Raw genomic sequence first — 17,442 nt, 5'->3', positions numbered from 1 at the left:
CGGCTGCAGGCAAGGAGGTCCCCAGCAAGTGGTCAAGATGAGGCTGTGGGAAGAAGGTGATAGAAGATGAGGTCTGTTGGCCAAATCTGAGGTTCCATAATTCTATCTGGTTTTGTCCAGCTTTTCCTGATGGGCAGCTGGTGTGGGCACCATGCCACCTCCATGGCCCTGCTTCTGAGTACGGAAGTATCATGCTTGTATTTTAAAGTCCAAATGTCTTAGCAAGGCATTTGAGGCCCCACACTGGCTGGGCTCTTGTTTTCGTGCTTTCTCCCACCATGGAGGCCTTGGCCCAGGCTGTTCTTTCCTTTGGGAATGCCCCTTTCCTCTCTCCTGTCTACTTCCAACAGTCCTTCATGTCACCTCCTCCAGGAAGCCCCTCCTGCTCAAATCTGGGTGAGGCACCCTCCTCTGTGCTATGATGGCACCCTTGCCTGGCCCTTAACACACTATTGATATTGCCTCTAAATGCACAGCTAATATTTCTCAGAGCCACTAAGTGCTGGGCCCTGGTCTAAGCACCTTGTGTAATTTACCTCACTGAAGCCCCACAACAGCCTCAGGTGTTGGGTGTTAGTTATATCCTCATTTTACAAATGGAGAAATGGAGGCTCAGAGAGTTTTAGGTCCATAGTATATTAGTTTCCTATGCGGCATAACCAATGACCACAGACATGACAGCTAAAAACAATTTCAGTTTCTGTGGCTCAGAGTCTGGGTCCGGCTTAGCTGGGTGCTGGGCTCAGGCTCTCACCAGGCTGGGGTCTCATCTGGATCTGGGGTCCTCTTCCAAGCTTGTTCAGGTGTTGGCACAATTCAGTGCCTCCTCACGGTAGCTCTGAGGACCGCAGCTCCTGGAGGTGGCCCATTTCCATGTAGTTCACAGCATGGCTGTTTGCTTCTTCAAGGTCAGCAGGAGACTTTTTCTTCAGGAAGAGCCCAGTCCCTCTTTTAATGGCCTTCACCTGATTAAGCCAGGCCCACCCAGAATGATCTCCCTTTTAGTTTAAAATCAGCTGATTTGGGCTTTTTTTTTTTTTTAAATGTATCTTTATTGATCTGAGAGAGGAAAGGAGAGGGAGAGAGAGAGATAAAAAAAAAATCAGTGATGAGAGAGTCATTGATTGGCTGCCTCCTGCAGGTCCCCGACTGGGGATCGAGCCCGCAACCCAGGCATGTGCCCTGACCGGGAATCGAACCCTGATCGCCTGGATCCTAGATTGATGCTCAACCGCTGAGCCACGCCTGGCCGGACTGATTTGGGCTCTTAATCTGCAAAATCTCTTTACTTTTGCCACCACAGAAGGCCATCTAATTATGGGCATGACATTCCCTCACAGTCACAGGACCCTCTATCTCTAGGGGAGGGGATTAAATGGGGTATGTAAGCCGGAGGCAGAAATCTTGGAGGCCATATTAGAATTGTGCCCAACATGCCCCGTGAGCAGGTGGCAGCTCTACTGGATAATCACAGCTCTTCTTGCTTGGAGGTCTGAGCCTTTAATCCAGCTGAGGCAAAGGATACAAAGAGCCTGGCAGGTCTTAGGATCACCCTCCTGGCGTGCCTAGCACAGTGCCCGGCCCACAGTAGGCACCCAATGCTTGCAGTTCCCATCCCTAAAGGCTAACTCGCCTCCCTGCTTCCAGACTCAGCAGCAGGAGGTAGCTGGTGCCTGGGGGTCGGGCAATTGCAACAGTAATCTCTGACCTTCCAGTTTGAATTCTGCGTCTGGCTGGAAGAAGGAACCCAATAGAAATGCCTTCCCGACACCCCACACCCCAGTCACCCCTGACAGAATATAAAATAAATTTACCTTCTCGCCCCCCTCAGTCCTCCCTCCCCCTCTCCCCCATGAAAGACACAGAGTCAGGAATTGATGCTGCATCTTTTTTTTTTTTTTTTAATTTTGCTTTCTTAAAGCATATGCTGAGCGGATGGATGAAGCAATCTGGCAATTAAAAAGGCCCAGCGGCTTGGGCAGCGGCAGGGGGAGGCCAAGGAGGGGGGGAAACCCTCTTCCCCTGGCCAGGGAACAGCAAAGCCCGCACTAATTTCATAAAATATAAAACAAGGGAGGGGTGAAAGTAGGAGGGAGATTTGTAAAATACAATATCTTAGGGGACTGGCAATAATAAAAAATAAGGTTCATTATTTACAAACAATTTCTGTTCTTGGTCTCTGTACAGTGGGGGGTGAAGGGTGTGTATGTGTGTATGGGCATGTTGACGTGTGTGTTTGTGTGTGTGGGGGCAGGGGGCAGGGAGGGCAGTGGTCCTGTTGGTCAATATGAGAAAGGAGGGGGTAGCCCAGTGAGTGGTTTATCTGAGAAGGACCGAAGGTTGTGGAGGGAGGGTGAGAGCGGAGTGGTTGGCCCAAGGGAACAGTCCAAATATGGGGGGAGAGGAGAGGCCCCAGTCAAGATCTGGGGCAGAAAAGGGCTGGGGAGAAATGGAACCCTTTCTCCTGGGATAGTACCCCAGGGGGCAGGGGTACAAGCCGGATCCGGGTCAGTGAGCAAGACAACCTCTTCAGGGGTGCCAGGGGGTACATCCTGTGTCCTGGGTCTTGGCATGGCCTAGGAGAGCTTGATGGTGGTGTTTGGGCCCAGATCCCTGGAGAGAGAAGGAAAATCAGAGACTTTGTCCAATGAGGACTTTCTCACCACTCTGCAAACTGGATCTGAATATGGGAGGGGTGGGGCATTGGGAAGGTGTGGCTGACTTGGGGACAGGGGTTGGGCAGAGGGCAGGCAGAGCCTGGGTTCCTAGGAAGGGAAGGAGCCACCCACCCACCTCTCATGGAACCACTCCTTGGGGTGGGAGAAGTCGGGGCTGGTGCCGTTTCCACTGATGTCTTTGGGCCAGGCTTCGCTCAGGTACTTTGTGGTCTCGTGGGTGCTGTCCAGGTGGTCGTGCTGTAGGTGGTCCTGGGGTCGCTGCTCTGCTGGCCCCCCGGGCTTGATTTCCCAGCCATCCGGGGGCTCCACAGGCAGGAGGGCGCTGCGGCCATCCTCCCAAGAGCCTGCCCCCTCATCGTAGAACAGGAGGCTTCGGGAGGGCACTAGAGAGGAAGCTCAGGGTAAGCCCGGGTGCCAGGAGGCTCCCTCCCTGTCCCAGGCACATTCATGGCTTAGTAGTTACAGACATGGGTCCTGGAGTCTTAAAGGCCTGGATCTGAATTCCAGCTCTAGCAATGCTGAGCTGGGTGACCTCAGGCAAGTCATGCCCTTGCTTTAACCTTTCTGAGCCTCAGTTTGTTCATCTGTAAAATAGGGATACTAGGCCCAACTTCATGTAGATGTGAGGTTTAAATGAGATAATATAGGAGAAGTGATTGAAACTGTTTAGGAAGCACCCAGAGAAAGTAGCTCTTTCTAAGCAGGGCATCTGAGAGCTGGGTTCAAGTCCTAGTCCTAACAATTTCCATAAGATCTTGAATAAATCTCTTCCCCATTCTAGGCCCCAGAGTGCCCTTCAGGGAACTGAAGGGAAAGAAAATCCATTTGTTGGGGATCTACTATGTGCCAGGCATTGGGCAAAGTCCTCTGGCCTACATCGAAATTGACATCTCACAGAATCTCAGGAACCAGATATTTTTAGCCGTTTCACAGAACAGGTAGTTGAGGTTCCAGGTAATCAGGTGTGCTGTCCCATGCTAGTTCCATCCACCACCACCCTCTGGCTCTCACGGTCCTGACCTATGTGAGAGGACCAAGCTATGCGGAAGGTGCCCCTGGCATGATGCCACTCCCGGCTCTGCACGCCAGCCTGCCCCCAGGCACTTCCCATCCCAGGTGTCCAGATGCGGGGCCTGTAGCCACTGCATTCACTCGAGGGGGGCTCGTTCCTTCTCTGGCCTCCTCTGACTCTGGCTTCCTTTATCATCACTGACACCCCTGCCCCCCACTTCCATTCCTTCCTGCGCTCAGGCTTCCTCTACCACCACCAGTACACAAGGGCCCCTGTGGCCTTGGAAAAAATGAGTGGCTCCCCAGACCTTCCATCCCCTTGGTAACTGTCCTGTTCTCCTCTTCTCAGGCCCAGCCCCACCTGTCCAGGGAGTGGTTCTCAGTCGCCGCCCCCACTTCCTCTTCCCCTACCGCTCCCCTGCCGCCGGCCAGCCGCTTCCTCCCCTCAAGGCCCTGCGGGCCTAGCACACCCTCCCTGCAGCATCCGTCCTTCTGGAAACTCGCTCTCCCCACCTCCTAGCTCTCCGACTGCCCATCTGGTTCCTCCTCCTTCCCTGCAGATGGCTGGCTCCTGGTAAATGAGGAGGCGTGGCTGGGACGGTCCTCTCTATGTCTACCTGCAGTATCTTCTGCCTCTGGAAATCCACAGTATTCTTGCTGCGCCCTACACTAGTTCTCCCCTTGCCGCCCACGTGTTGTATCTGTGTTGAGAGTGTTTGTAGACCTCGTCATCTAATCTTCACATCAACCATGCTCAGCAAGTGCAGGACTGTAGCTCCTATTTCCAGATGAAGAAATGAAAGCTTGGAGAGCTTAAGGCACAAGCCCAAGGTCACGCAGTGAGCAAGTGGCAGAGGCAGCCATGACGGACTCAGAAGCTCCATGCTCTTAGCCACTGTATTTCACGATCCCCCGTGGGATGGTAAATATCTGAGCCCCTCTGCTGCCCATGGCAGACATCACCAGTGGGCCCAGGTGCCCCTTCCTGCTGATCCCGAGTGGTGCCTCAGAGTCCTTAACGCAGTGCTTCAGGCAGCCACCACATCTTATTGGAAATGACCTTTGAGCTGAAACTCATTCGCTGTCCCAGTCGTGAAATTCAGACGGTGCTTAGCAGAGGCCCCATAGCCACTGGCACCATAATACATGGGGCTAAACTGAGCCCCTGGCCACTTCTGGGGGGGGGGGGGCTGGGAATCAGGGGGTCTGCATTGTAGTCCCAATTCCACAACTAACATTGAACAAATCATAGACCCTTTTCGAGCCTCAGCTTCCCCATCTGCAAAATGAGCAGGTAGGATGAGATGATGCCAATCCCAAACTTGGCTCCTCCCAGCGTCTGGCTTCTGCCCGGAAGTTGGGGCTCGGGGAGGGCAGCCTGGCCCAGGACACTCACTCTGACTGGCTGTGTAGCCGCTGTCAGTGGCCATGGGGTCTTCCTTCACAGTCTGGGAGCCGGAGGAGAACTCAGGGAGGCAGGGCATGAGGGAGCCCAGCACCAGAACAAAGCACAAGGCTGCCACCTGGTAGTGGAGAGAGTGGTGGTCAGATTGGGGTGGGGAGGGGCTGCAACCCTGGCTTCCCCCCAACCTCCCCCCCAAAACCAATGGGTGAAAAAGGCTCAGTATTTTTATAAGAAAGCAAATTCCAGAGCCAACCACCCATTAGATGTGGGGTACCCCACCTTCTCTGGAGAAGGTAGAGGCTGCTCAGGCCACCTCAGCCCCTTGTAGGGGGGCCACCACAGGCAGTGCTGGGAAAAAGAGGGAGGTGGCCAATGGGGTTACCACCTCCAGGGTGGAGGAATCGGGTAAGGAAGAAAGGGGGAGGGGGAGGTAAGGGGGGGCTGGGATAAGGGAGGGGGCACAGTATCACACCAGATTCTCAGCAGGAGCTAAGAGTCACAAAGCCCACGCTCAGCCCTGCCACCGGGAAGCATGGATCTCAGAGGAGAGTGTACTGAGGAGTGAACAGGCTGGACATGTCCAGGAGGAGATGGGAGAGGGACTAGCAGAGGCCTGAGCCACACCCTGGGCACTCTTTTGGGTTTTTGGATATTTGCTTGGCTTTCTCTCCAGCACTCATTCCAGAAAGAACCAGGGTGTGGAGGCTGCCTTCTCAAGGGCCTTCCCGGCCATCCCCCAGCCGGGTTCGCGTGTCACCACATAGCCACAAAACGTTAGCACCGGCCCGGGAAGGCCATGTTCTAGAAGGTTCCGTGGGCTTGGTGAAAGAGGCTAGGGTCTGCTGGAACCAGGCCGCGAGGCACTAGGGTGGTGTGCCCTGGTGATGTTGCCCATAACAGTGCCAGTCCTTCCAAGGTCCGCCCACCCCCCTGGAAAGCCGGGCGGGGAAGGCGTGCTCCTGCGGCCCTGTGAGGGAGCGGCACCCACCATCAGGCAGGTCCCGGTCTGGGTGGCAGCCATCTTGTACGGTCTGGAGATCTTGTTGGTGACCAGAGTCTGGAGTTTCTGCAGCTGCTGAAGCAGGGTCCTGAGGAGGGGACAGCGGTCAGCTGGGGGCTCTGACCCAGCGGGCACCTCTGCCTCCCGGAGCTCTCCGGGGCAGCCCCTGGGCTGGCTCCACGCTTGGCTTCCACACCAGGTGCCCATTTCAGTCAAGACAGAAAAGGTCACCTCCTGCCTGGCCCCTCTGTGTACAGCTCAGGAACCTGGGGCCTGCCTCGTGGGGACAGCTTGTCCCCAGGGGAGCTCAGGGGCGCCCAGTGATGCTCCTGGCCAAAGTGGGGGTTGGAGGAAGGCCTGCCCCACTTGGGCTGCGGTCACCTTTTCTTACCCCACATCAGCCACAGCTACACTGACCCCCCTCCTTTGCCCCCACAACACTCTGAGCTGAGCAGAAGGACCTGTCTGGCAGCTGTCTGGTACATAGCCAGTGCCTAGGAAATGGTAGCTACCATTTTTGTTAATTTTATCGCTGTTTTCACATTTATCACAGAACCTGCAACACTTCGTTTATTTATGGATTTCCATGTCAGTCTCCTCAGCTAACGGCGGGCTCTCTGAGGGTAAGGACTGAGCCCCAGTGGGACCCTCTGGGTACACAGGGGAGGTGATCAGCCCATGTTTGGTGAGCAAACGTTTCATCAGCTCTTTCCTGCACCCAGCCCGGCAGAGGGAGTTGCAGTTCCCATGATGTACAGCAGGTGGCGAAATAGCGCCAAGGGCCAGGCCCATTTGGGGCCCAGAGGGGAATCTGAGCGAAAGGCAGACGGGTCAGGGGTGGGGTGAGGGGTGAGAGTTCCCTGCTCCCCTTCCCTGAGTGGGGGGCATATTCCAGGTAAGTCAGGGCAATAGCTGGATCTCGCTGGAGAAGCGGAGGGAGAAGGAAGCAAAGAAGGGGAAAGCCTGTTGAGCACCTGCTGCACACCAGCTGCTGTCTATTTTAATCAATCCCGGGAAATATTCATGAAAGATCTACTGTGTGCTCACGGCTGGGCACTATCAAGAATTCAGAATAATAACAATAAAAAAGGAAAAAAAGCCCGGCCGGCCATCGCTCAGCGGTTGAGCGTTGACCTAGGATCCAGGCGATCGGGGTTCGATTCCCAGTCAGGGCACATGCCCGGGATGCGGGCTTGATCAATGACTCTCTCATCATTGATGTTTCTATCTCTCTCTCTCCCTCTCCTTTCCTCTCTCTGAAATCAATAAAGATATATTTAGAGAGAGAGAGAGAAAAAAAGAAAAACTAACAAGAATTGAGCATTCTTAAATGCCAAGCACAGGGCTGGGCCCTTCAGTTGCACCGTCTCATCAAGTCTTCACACGAATCCTGTGAGTTGGTGCTCCTGTCGGCTCCATTTAGACAAAGAAGCTGGGCCCACTCGCTAAAATGGCAGAGTGTGCTACGAACACAGAGCTGTGACTTTCTGTAAATACCTCAGGCCAGGTGCGGCGCCTACACTAACATTTCTCAACCTTAATTGTGCACATGAATCAGCCAAGGAGCTTGCTGCAATGCAGATTCTGCTTCAGCGAGTCTGGGAGAGCCCTGAGATTCTGCCTTTTTACAAGCTCCCAGGCGGTGCTGATAGTGTTTGCCCTGGCAGCTCGCTTTGAGTGGAAGCATCTACACCGGTGGTTCTAGCTCTAGGGTGCATCCGAATCACCTGGAGCGCTAATTGCAACACAGATTGCTGAGGCCTCTCCCTGGAGTTCCGCTTCAGCAGCCCTGGCGTGAGGCCTGAAAATAAGCATTTCTAACATGCTCACAGGGAGGCTGCTGCTGGTGGGCTGAGGCCCATGCTTTGAAGACCACTGCTCTGTACCATCTCATTGAAAGCTTCTCACCAGCCCTGTGAGGTACGTAGAGCTATGTGAGAATTAAGAAGGAGGGGAAGCTGGAGTCCAGGCTGCAGGGTTCCTGTTTCTGGGGTTCATCCTGAACTCAGTCACCTCTCCTCTCTCCTGCCTCTCAGAGCCATGCCACAGCCAGGCAAGGAGCTGGCTGCAGAAGGCAGGGGGCAGTGCCGGATATAGGGGGCAGCACCCACCTGTTGGCATTCTCCAGGGTCTCCACCTTTTTCCAGAGTTCGTTGTTTTCTGATGTAAATGTCTCCACCCTGCAGGGGCCAAGCAGGCACAGGCTCAGAGCCAGCCCCCAGATTTGCTGCTGGCCCCTCAGTGCTGCCCACCAGCATCTCAGCCCCTGTGCCTCCTGCCCAGGGAGTCCTGTGAGCCCAGGCCCCCCACCCCACCGCACCCCACCCAGGACTCTCACTTCTTTTCTAGACACTCCACGTATTCCTTCTTCTTCCGGCGGCTCTCCTGGGCCGAGATCTAGAGGGGGAAGCCACCAAAACAGGGGTTACCATCCACTTCCTAGGCCCCCCAATTTCAGGGCTGGCATTGTCAAGGGATCAGAGGCCCCCCTCCCCATCTCGGAGCCCCAGGGCAGGGCCGGCAGCCAGCTCTTGCTTTACCTTGTTCTTGATTTTCCTACGGACCCTCTTCAAGGCCTTCTCCTCAGCTTTGGTGAGGGGCAGTTTCGTGGGGATGGGGTAGCCCTCAGCAATCAGGGTGCGCTTCTCCTCCTCCGTCAGCAGCAGTGGCCCCGAAGTCCCCTGTAATTTCTGTGGGAAACAGGATATGATGGTGAGGAACCTATAGCCCTGGGTTCCAATTTGAGCTCTGCTATTTATTCTGTGGGTGACCTGGGCAAAGCACTCAACTTTCTGATCCTCAGTTTCCTCATCTGAAAAAGGGGTAGACCTGAATGAAATCCAATAACATGTACCAAGTGCTTAGAGTGGTGCTGGGAGCCCAGCATATTAGGTACTCAGTACATTGCTGGGGTGGGGGGCTCCCTAGATCCCATCTTGAAATTCATAACCTCAAAGCCCACTTGTCCAGGGCCCCATAAATGGTACCCCCCTCATATGCCTACAGTCTTGACTTGGAAGGCTCACTTGTCCAGGGCCCCCTAAATGGTACCCCCCTCATATGCCTACAGTCTTGACTTGGAAGGCTCCACACCCATCCCAGGGCTCAGGGCCTAGCTCCAGTTTCCTGGGGACTCTGGCCCTCCTGAGCACTGTTCCCCAAACAGTGCTCCTTGGAGGCAGCTGGGGCCACCCCCTGGCTGTCAGGAATGTCAAGTTCTAGTCCTGGCTCTAAAATAGTGTGAATTCTGAGGTCCTCTTGGATTTCCCTACCTATTTCCTATCTACCATGAGGCAGAATTAAAAGATTCTCACTCCCATCTGCCAGGCAGGCACCTCTCTGAATTCTGATGGGTTGGGGATCAGACTTGGGGCTCCCCAGACCCTTCCCCTCTGGCTGAGTATCAGAGTGGATTTACTCAGTTATTTGCCCCAGACCATCCCCAGCTGCTTACATGTGGGGCTGTGAGGAGGGGAGAGGTGGAGATGGCAGTGGAGGAGCGGGCCATGGGCCGGACAGGGCTGGAAGGGGGCAGAGAGCGGGGACTCTGAGAGCCGTCACTGTCACTTCCATGGCTGCTGGGGGGCGTCGGAGGCATCTGCACCAGGTCGTCTGAGGAGAGGAGGGGAAGCCAGGTTAGCAGGGTTGCACTCCAGCTCCAGTCCACTGGGACCTCAGAGTTCAGCAGAGCATGGGCCTAAGCGAGCCCTGATGTTGTGGTCAAGACTGCTGGGCCTTGACCAGCTGTACCAAGTCCCTCAGTGATGTCAGAAAGATGGGAGCTAGCATCCCAGAAGCTGATTCCTGGGCACCGCCTCATCTCTGACACCAGATGCCTAGCTCCTTTAAGCCTGATTCTTGGTGCAGGTGGATATCACAGAGGATGGATTCTTGGAGGCCCACCGCCATCCCTGACTCCACAGGGTCCAGGGTCTGAGTCCCCAGCTCAGCAACCCCAGGAGATGACTGGATCCCTGGGGATCAGGCTGGGCAAGCAGCAGCCACCGTTCCTTCCTTCCTTCCTTCCTTCCTTCCTTCCTTCCTTCCTTCCTTCCTTCCTTCCTTCCTTCCTTCCTTCCTTCCCTCCCCTCCCTCCCTCCCTCCCTCCCTCCCTCCCTCCCTCCCTCCCTTCCTCCCTTCCTTCCTTCCTTCCTTCCTTCCTTCCTTCCTTCCTTCCTTCCTTCCTTCCGTCCTTCCTTCCTTCCCCAAATAGTTAGCCATAACTACCACAGGGTTTCCATTTCCGACTTCAGGGTAACAAGACAGCAGGTACTGGGCTTTCAGCAGACTAGCCAGGGGCACTGCTCTTCCCAGCTTCCCTCTCCATGCTGCCCCTCTGTGGCCAGGGCATCGGGAAGACTAACACTCTGCAGGTGGTCAGGAGGAAGCCTGGGCAGAAAGAGCCCCAGGGCAGCAGAGAATGCCCAGATTGATGGATTGATGGATGGAATGGTCAGATGAATGGACAGATGGACAGGTGGACAGATGAGCAAATGGCAATAGAGTGAGCTTCAGTTAGTGAATGGTAGGAGATTAGCAAAGACGGTGTGAGGGTGTTGATAGTAGTGATGACAGTCAGAGGTTGGGTAAGAAGGGGACTGGAGGGACGAAGAGTGGGCAAGGCAGGGAGGAGAGAATATCCTGGGGAGATGTGGGGTTGTCAAGGGAGGTGGGTCACTGGACCAAGGTAGTAGGGATGCTGTCTGCCCAAGACTGGAGAGGAAGGGAGTCCCTCCCTGGACACACTTACCTGGTGTCACTTTGAGGAACTGGTTCATCTCCTGGGGCTCTGCTTTGATCATGGGCAGCTGAGTCATCTCTCCTGGAGCCTGAGGAAGAGAGAACCCAGCTCCATCAGCTGCGCCTGGGGCTGTCCCAACCATGCCACCCACCCCATCTCCCTCCCTGAGGCTGGTGGCCTGTCCTGCACAACTGGGGAGGTGGCTAGGCTTAGAGTTCTGGGCACAGCCCAGAGGGAGCAGAAGCAAGAGAAGAGAATGGTGGCCGAATATTCAGGCCTTAAGCTCAGAGAAGGAGGGCTTCTTGGGACCTCCCAGGCCAGTGCCATCATTATTATTATTATCTATTATTATTATTTTTAATCCTCACCTGAGGATATGTTTAGAGAGAAGAAGGGGGGAGACACACGCACACACACATCAAAGTGGGAGAGAAACATCGATGGGTTGCCTCCTGTATGGGCCTTGACTGGGGATCAAACCCACAACCTAGGTATGTGCCTTGGACTGGGGATCAAACCTGCAACCTTTCGGTGTATGGACATTGCTTCAACCAACTGAGCCACTCGGCCAGGGCAAGTGCCATCTTCTTGGTAGAGACTGACCCTGTGAAGGCCACATAGGCCTTGGTATGTGGGTTGCCATGAGAACTAGAGGGAATGTCTGGCAAATTGTAGCTGTTCAATGAATGGCAACAATAGCACAGATGCAAGAGGTGTTAACTGGCTGGGGCTGAGAAAGCTCCCTGAGCAGTTGAAGTTTGAAGTGAGTCCTGAGGGATATGTGGGAGTATTGCAGATAAAGGACAGGGCAGGCAGTGGGTGAAAAGAAAGGCATTCCAAGCAGAGGGACAGACATCTGCAAAGGCACAGAGGCCAGACAGCATGGCTGGATCTGGAAACGGCAAGTATTCAGGGTGTCCAGAGTGTAGGTATATGTTGGGGTAGAGGGGTAGGAAACAAGACCAGAAGATTGGGGTGGGGCTGGGAGTGGAATCCAGTCAAAGAAGGTTGAAGCAGTGAAGAGCCCCTACTGGGTTTAAAGCAAGGGACTGACGGAATTTGATTTACACTTTAAACAAACATGCATTCCTATTTCTTTATACTCCAGCTTGCTGTCCCAGAAAGGATTGCAGGGACAGGGGGGCTTCCTACACATAGCTGCCAACAAGCATGTGAGTGGTGATCTCTTTGTGGAAGGTGCTGTGTCAGGTGCTGGATTTCAGGACCATGTCTCTCCTCAGGGTCTGCAGCCAGCAGAGAGAGGGCTTGATATTGTGGGTGGGACACAGAATCTCAAATTTAGGCAGATGAGTAAGAATCACAGAAGGTTCAAGTTGGCAGGGACCTGGGAGGCTCCCTGGTCTATGTCCCAGCTCAGCCCTCAAGTGACAGATGAGGGGACTGTGATGTAGAAGTATGATGGCACTTATGTGGGTCACACAGCTCATCACTGACCAACCACACCAACTCCTGGTTCCTGGGCCTCCGCTAGGGTGTCATAACCTCACTGGGGTGAAGGTGTGGGCTTTGGGGTTCGGTGGCCCCACTGTTCCTGACTGTGTGATTTGGGGCAAGTTGCTTAACTCCTTGAACATCAGTTTCCTTCTCTGAGGCATGTGCCCCACCTCCAAGACCCTGGCTGCTGCTGCGGCCCTACTTTCCCTTCCTGCTTGGGTAAGGCCCGAGGCATCAGGGCACCGCCGAGCCAGTCTTGGATCTGGTCACAAGAGATCCTCCACATTTGCAGCCAACCCTTGATCCTTGGGTACAGTGGTGGGGTAGGGAGGGTTTGGGAGGGGCTGATGGGACTGCCTGTGGCCACACTCTGATCCAGCGAGCTGTGTGGCCAGCAGGGGGCAGGGCCTACCCAATCCAGACTAGGGATTTAAGATGACCCTGGTGTCATAGACTCAAGGACAGAAACTCCTGGGAGGTAGCTGACGCTCCCATTTTATAGGGAAGGAGGCTGAAGAAGAGGGAATGCCATGTGCCCAGAGTACAAGTGAGAGCCAAGCTGGGCCCAGGCAGGGCCTCTCCCAGGGGCCTGGGCTCTGGGCCTCACAGTCTCAGAAGGGTCTTCAGACATCCCCTTGGACCTATAGCTGAATGCGGTTATATCTACACATTCATGGGAGGCAGAGGGGCATGAAAGTCTTAATTTCATGAATGTGACAACTGAAATATAGCACACATTTTATATTTCCATTTTGGTCTTTCTTCTTTTTTAAAATGCAGAGACTTTGAGAAAATTAAATGGTCTGAGCTATCTCCATCTCCGGGCTCTGGATGTGGCCTGATGCCCAGCGCTGCCTGCATCCCTGTGAGCCTTTTCCACACACATGAGGGCCCCAGCTCACTGTGAGGGCTCTGTGGTTTGTGCGCACTCTCGGTGGGCTGGGGCGGCCCAAGGCGGAGTGGAGGCCCAGTCTTGAGGTCCGACCCTGGGTCCCGATGAGCACATTCCTCCCAGTTCATAGGCCCTGGGGTGCACAGGGCATGGGACACCTCTTTCCACTCCCCCACCCTTCCCCCTCCCCAGCCCGTACCAAACAGTCCCCAGGCTCACCTGGTGGGGGACGGGCAGCCTGGACAGGGGGCTGAGGCCCAGCAGCGGGGTGGTGGCCATGGCGGCAGCGGCAGCCATGGCTGAGGAGGCGGCCAGAGGGTCCACAGGCAGCTCCAGGCTCTGCTCCTGCTTCACCATGACGGAGCACAATTTGTGTCCCAGCACCCAGGCTCCATGTTCCACATCTGGGGAAGGGGGCAGGACCCAGGCTCAGGGGACTCCCGGAGGACAGGGGTCAACCCCCCTCTGTCCCCAGGGAGCCAGAAGCAGTGGGGGCATCTTCATTCAACAGCTTATAGACTGGGCTTGGACAGCAGACCTGGATCCCTCTGACTGGCTGTGTGACCTTAGGCAAGTTGTTTAACCCCTCTGAGCCTTAGCTTTCTCACCTCTAAAAGTGCCTGTTAAGAATTAAATAAATGTTCAATAAAAGGTAGCTATTGTTAATACAATTGTTGTTATTCAGTAAACTGTGCAAGGTTCTGGGCATCTGGGGAGAGTCATAAGCAGTTAAGTGCAATTAGAATGAAAAGGAAAGGAAATGGGGTCAGAGAGGCCAGCAGGGGTGGCATGGCCTTGGAGGTTGCGTTTAGAGCTGTGACTTTGTCCTAAAGGTAATGAGGTGGCACTGAGGAGTTTTAAGTCTGCTCAGATTTGTGATGTTAAAAAGATCACTCTGCCTCTGCGTAGAGACTGGACTAGGGCAGGGAGACCGCAGGAGTCTGTGCAAATTGTCCAGGGAGAAAAGACAAGGCCTGAGCAAAGGCAGTGGCAGTGGGGATGGAGACAAATTTAGAAGGAGGAAGTCACCGGACCTGGTGACTGGGGGCCGGTGGAGGTGATGCTCGGGCCTCCCAGGCAGCATCCACCTCCTGCCTATCTAGTGGGCCTCCGGGCTCTCCTGGCCTTACCAGGGCTGGCAGACATCACCCCTTTCCCTGCTGGGTGCCCACAGTCCTCCACCCAGGCCCAGGGTGGCCCCAGTACCTGAAGCCAGAGAAACTCTGGTAGGGCAGGGGCTGGGGAGCCAACTTGCAAGGGAAGGGCTATAGGGGACTCTGGCCTTGGGGACCCACTGTGGGTGGGGAGAGGGGTCAACCGCTGCTTGATCCTACCTCAGAGGCTAGGCCCTACACTGCTGGGAGCCTGAGTGCCCCAGCTCCGGGCCGCAGGCTGCCTCTGGGCTCCAGGAACACCCACAATCTTCCCAAATTACAGGGCCAGCCTGCTGGCCTCCGGGAAGCTGCCCCCTGCAAAGGGCCCACAAACAAATTACTCTAAAAATAGATTGGGGGTGTCCAAGGAGTTGCTGGGCTGGACATGTGGGGTGGATGGAGAACCCACCATGGGAGGGAGCCCGTCCCACACCCTGCCCTTCCCCAGGCTGCGCCTGAGGCCTCACTGAGGTGACCTCAGAGTTCTCTGAAGCCAGGGCATGGAGGGAAGCTGAGACCTCAGCAACCACAAGCCCTGGAGGCACTTAAAACCCTCAAGGCTAAGGTTAGGGAGGGGGTACAAAGGCCTGTCTCTGCCCTTGGGGAACCTCTAAGACCCTCAGTTGCAGCTTACACTTTGTGTACTGAGCACAGCTCTAAGCCCTTGACACACATGAGCTCATTTATTCCTCTCCAGGTCCTATGGGACAGGCACCACTCTTCTCCCCATTTAATAGATGAGAACATGAAGAAAATCACTCAAGACCGTTGTCCTCTGAGGGGAAAGGGGAATAAGAACCGCTACAGTATTAACAGGACTTTTATAAGCACAGTGAAAATGGCCAGTAATTATTCTTATTTTTTAAAAAATATATCTTATTAGGGACATCTGTAATATTTTAAACAAAAATAAAATTAAAAAAATATGTATCTTATTGATTTCAGAGAGAGGAAGGGAGAGGGAGAGGGAGAGAGAGAAACATCAATGATGAGTCATTGATCGGCTGCCTCCTGCACGCCCCCTGCTGGGGATCGAGCCCGCAACCCAGGCCTGTGCCCTGACTGGGAATCAAACCTCGATCTCCTGGATCCTAGGTCGATGCTCAGCCGCTGAGCCTCGCTGGCTGGGCAGTAATTATTAATATGTATTACGTGCTGGGATTTTTAACCTTGTCTAGCATTCTCAAGCCAGATATTATCTTCATTTTATAATCAAGGAAACAGAAGCCCAGGGAATTTAAGAAACTTGCCCAAGATCACACAGCAGTTGGTGGAAGCATCAGGATGTACACCAAGGCCCATGTGGTTCCAAACCCAGTACAGCTTGCTGACACCTTGAGGCTGGCAAATGCGGTGGTGGTGAGGGTGTGAGGCTTAGAATCAGGGGGTTCACTTGCTTCCAGGGGGTTCGCTGCATTTTATTGTGCATGACCCAAACAACTCAGCTTTCCTGCAGTTTCATTGTCTTTATCAGTCAAGTGGGGATCTTGATAAAAGTGATTCCCACCTCACCTCTGAGTTGTGAGAAATAAATGAGATCTTTAACATGAAAGCACTTTGTAAACTGGAGAGTGCTATAGAAATGTCGACTACTATTCCCATTTGTAGAGGAAGAAACTGAGGCTTAGGAAGACTAAGAGACATGCCCATGATCACCCAGCAAATATGATGGGGCCAGATCACCTATTTGAAGAAATGCCCAAAGGGGCCATTTCTAGGTGGGGCACAGTCTGGAGTTCTCGAATGCTGATAACCTAAGAGAAAGACCCAAAGGGCCCTTTGCTTAAAAGCAAGGCAGGTGTGGGGAGAGGGGAGCTTCAGAGAACCCTGCCTTCAGTAATAAAAGTAGGTGCAGGAGTCTCTCCCAGAACATCACAGTATGAGAGGGTGGGAAGATTCCAGATGGTCTTGGTAACTTGTCTACATTTATTTTTTATTTCCCCTCACCACTGCCTCTGAGTCAGTGGTTCTTAGACCCAAGTATGCTCCAGAATCACCTAGAAGGCTGAGCCCTATCCACAGGTTTCTGATCTAGCAGGTCTGGATGGGACCCAAGAATCTGCATTTCCAACAAGTTCCCAGGTGCTGCTGCTGGTCTAGGAGCCACCCTTTGCCCACCACTGACCTGTCAGCAACAAACTCTTCTGAGAAGTGCCCATGGGGGTTTGATTCGAGGGAGAATCAAAAGACAGGGCCAGCCTCCCTGAGAGGTGTTTGTGGGTGGCTCCTCTGGGGCGCTCTGGGGGTCCCTGCCTCCAGTGCCCCACTGCAGTCCCTCAAAAGCTTCCTTCCCTCCTGGGCCTTCTGGGCCTGTGCCGTCCCTGGGCCCTTCCACCCTTTCTTACCTTGGGTGGTGTCTTCCATCTTGATGGGTACGAGGGGGCTCTGGGGCGCAGAGTCCCCACTCAGGGAGTAGCTGTGCTCGGCCTGGATGCCTGGCGTGGGGGAGTCCAGTTCCATGTCCAGCAGAGGGCTCTTCTCATCCAGCACGGGGTCATCAAAGAAACTGCTGAACAGGTCGTTGGAGAAGTCCTCCATGTTCTCCGCGAAGTGGTCCAGGTGCTCAGGGAAGTGCTGGGGGAGGGGGGGCAGCTTAGCTTGGGAAGGGGGTACAGACAGTGCTGTGGTGGTGTCTCCAGCTCTGCCACCACCACCGCTGTCCCTGCAACCTCCCCATTACTCTCCCCACCATCATTAATGCCACCACCGGCACCACCAGCCTCCCACTACCCACATCACCTGTACCAACTATTACCATTTCTATTACCACCAGCACCACTGTCATCACGTGACCTCCACCACCACCTCCACTGCCATCTCCAGCTTCAATGTCATTGTCCTCAAAGGTAAGCTATGGATGGCATGAAAGGACCCCTGGACCAGGCAACAGGACACAGGGCTCTAGTTCTGGCTCAGTGACCTTGGTCACATCGTTCAGATTGCCCGAGTCTGTCTCTCGGTCCACCCTGCTTCCTTCATGGGAGGACTCATTAGAAGAATAACTATGTCTTTGAGAGCACGGACCGACCCAGAGGGTATTATGCTCAGTGAAATAAGGCAGTCAGAGAAAGACAAATACCATGTGATTTCACTTACATGTGGAATC

At 54.3% G+C, this 17,442-nt stretch overlaps 1 protein-coding gene across 1 annotated transcript in view; it reads right to left on the bottom strand.

Moving 5' to 3' along the window:
- Window positions 1–2,467: 2,467 nt before the first annotated feature.
- CREB3L1 (cAMP responsive element binding protein 3 like 1) overlaps window positions 2,468–17,442 on the bottom strand; it is a 33,924-nt gene continuing 18,949 nt past the window's right edge. The window contains exons 2-12 of the mRNA XM_016204052.2: window positions 16,682–16,910; window positions 13,402–13,586; window positions 10,845–10,923; window positions 9,549–9,706; window positions 8,635–8,784; window positions 8,433–8,491; window positions 8,206–8,274; window positions 6,083–6,182; window positions 5,086–5,212; window positions 2,794–3,061; window positions 2,468–2,613 (exon numbers count right to left, since the gene is read on the bottom strand). Of these exons, the coding sequence (XP_016059538.1) occupies window positions 2,577–2,613; window positions 2,794–3,061; window positions 5,086–5,212; window positions 6,083–6,182; window positions 8,206–8,274; window positions 8,433–8,491; window positions 8,635–8,784; window positions 9,549–9,706; window positions 10,845–10,923; window positions 13,402–13,586; window positions 16,682–16,910 (1,461 nt within the window). The 3' untranslated portion in view covers window positions 2,468–2,576. The remainder of the gene's footprint in view (window positions 2,614–2,793; window positions 3,062–5,085; window positions 5,213–6,082; window positions 6,183–8,205; window positions 8,275–8,432; window positions 8,492–8,634; window positions 8,785–9,548; window positions 9,707–10,844; window positions 10,924–13,401; window positions 13,587–16,681; window positions 16,911–17,442) is intronic.

This window comes from Miniopterus natalensis, chromosome 11 (genome assembly GCF_054644295.1).
Source record: "Miniopterus natalensis isolate mMinNat1 chromosome 11, mMinNat1.hap1, whole genome shotgun sequence".
In the NCBI taxonomy this organism is placed as follows: domain Eukaryota; kingdom Metazoa; phylum Chordata; class Mammalia; order Chiroptera; family Miniopteridae; genus Miniopterus; species Miniopterus natalensis.
This window is presented reverse-complemented; position numbering and strand designations above follow the sequence as displayed.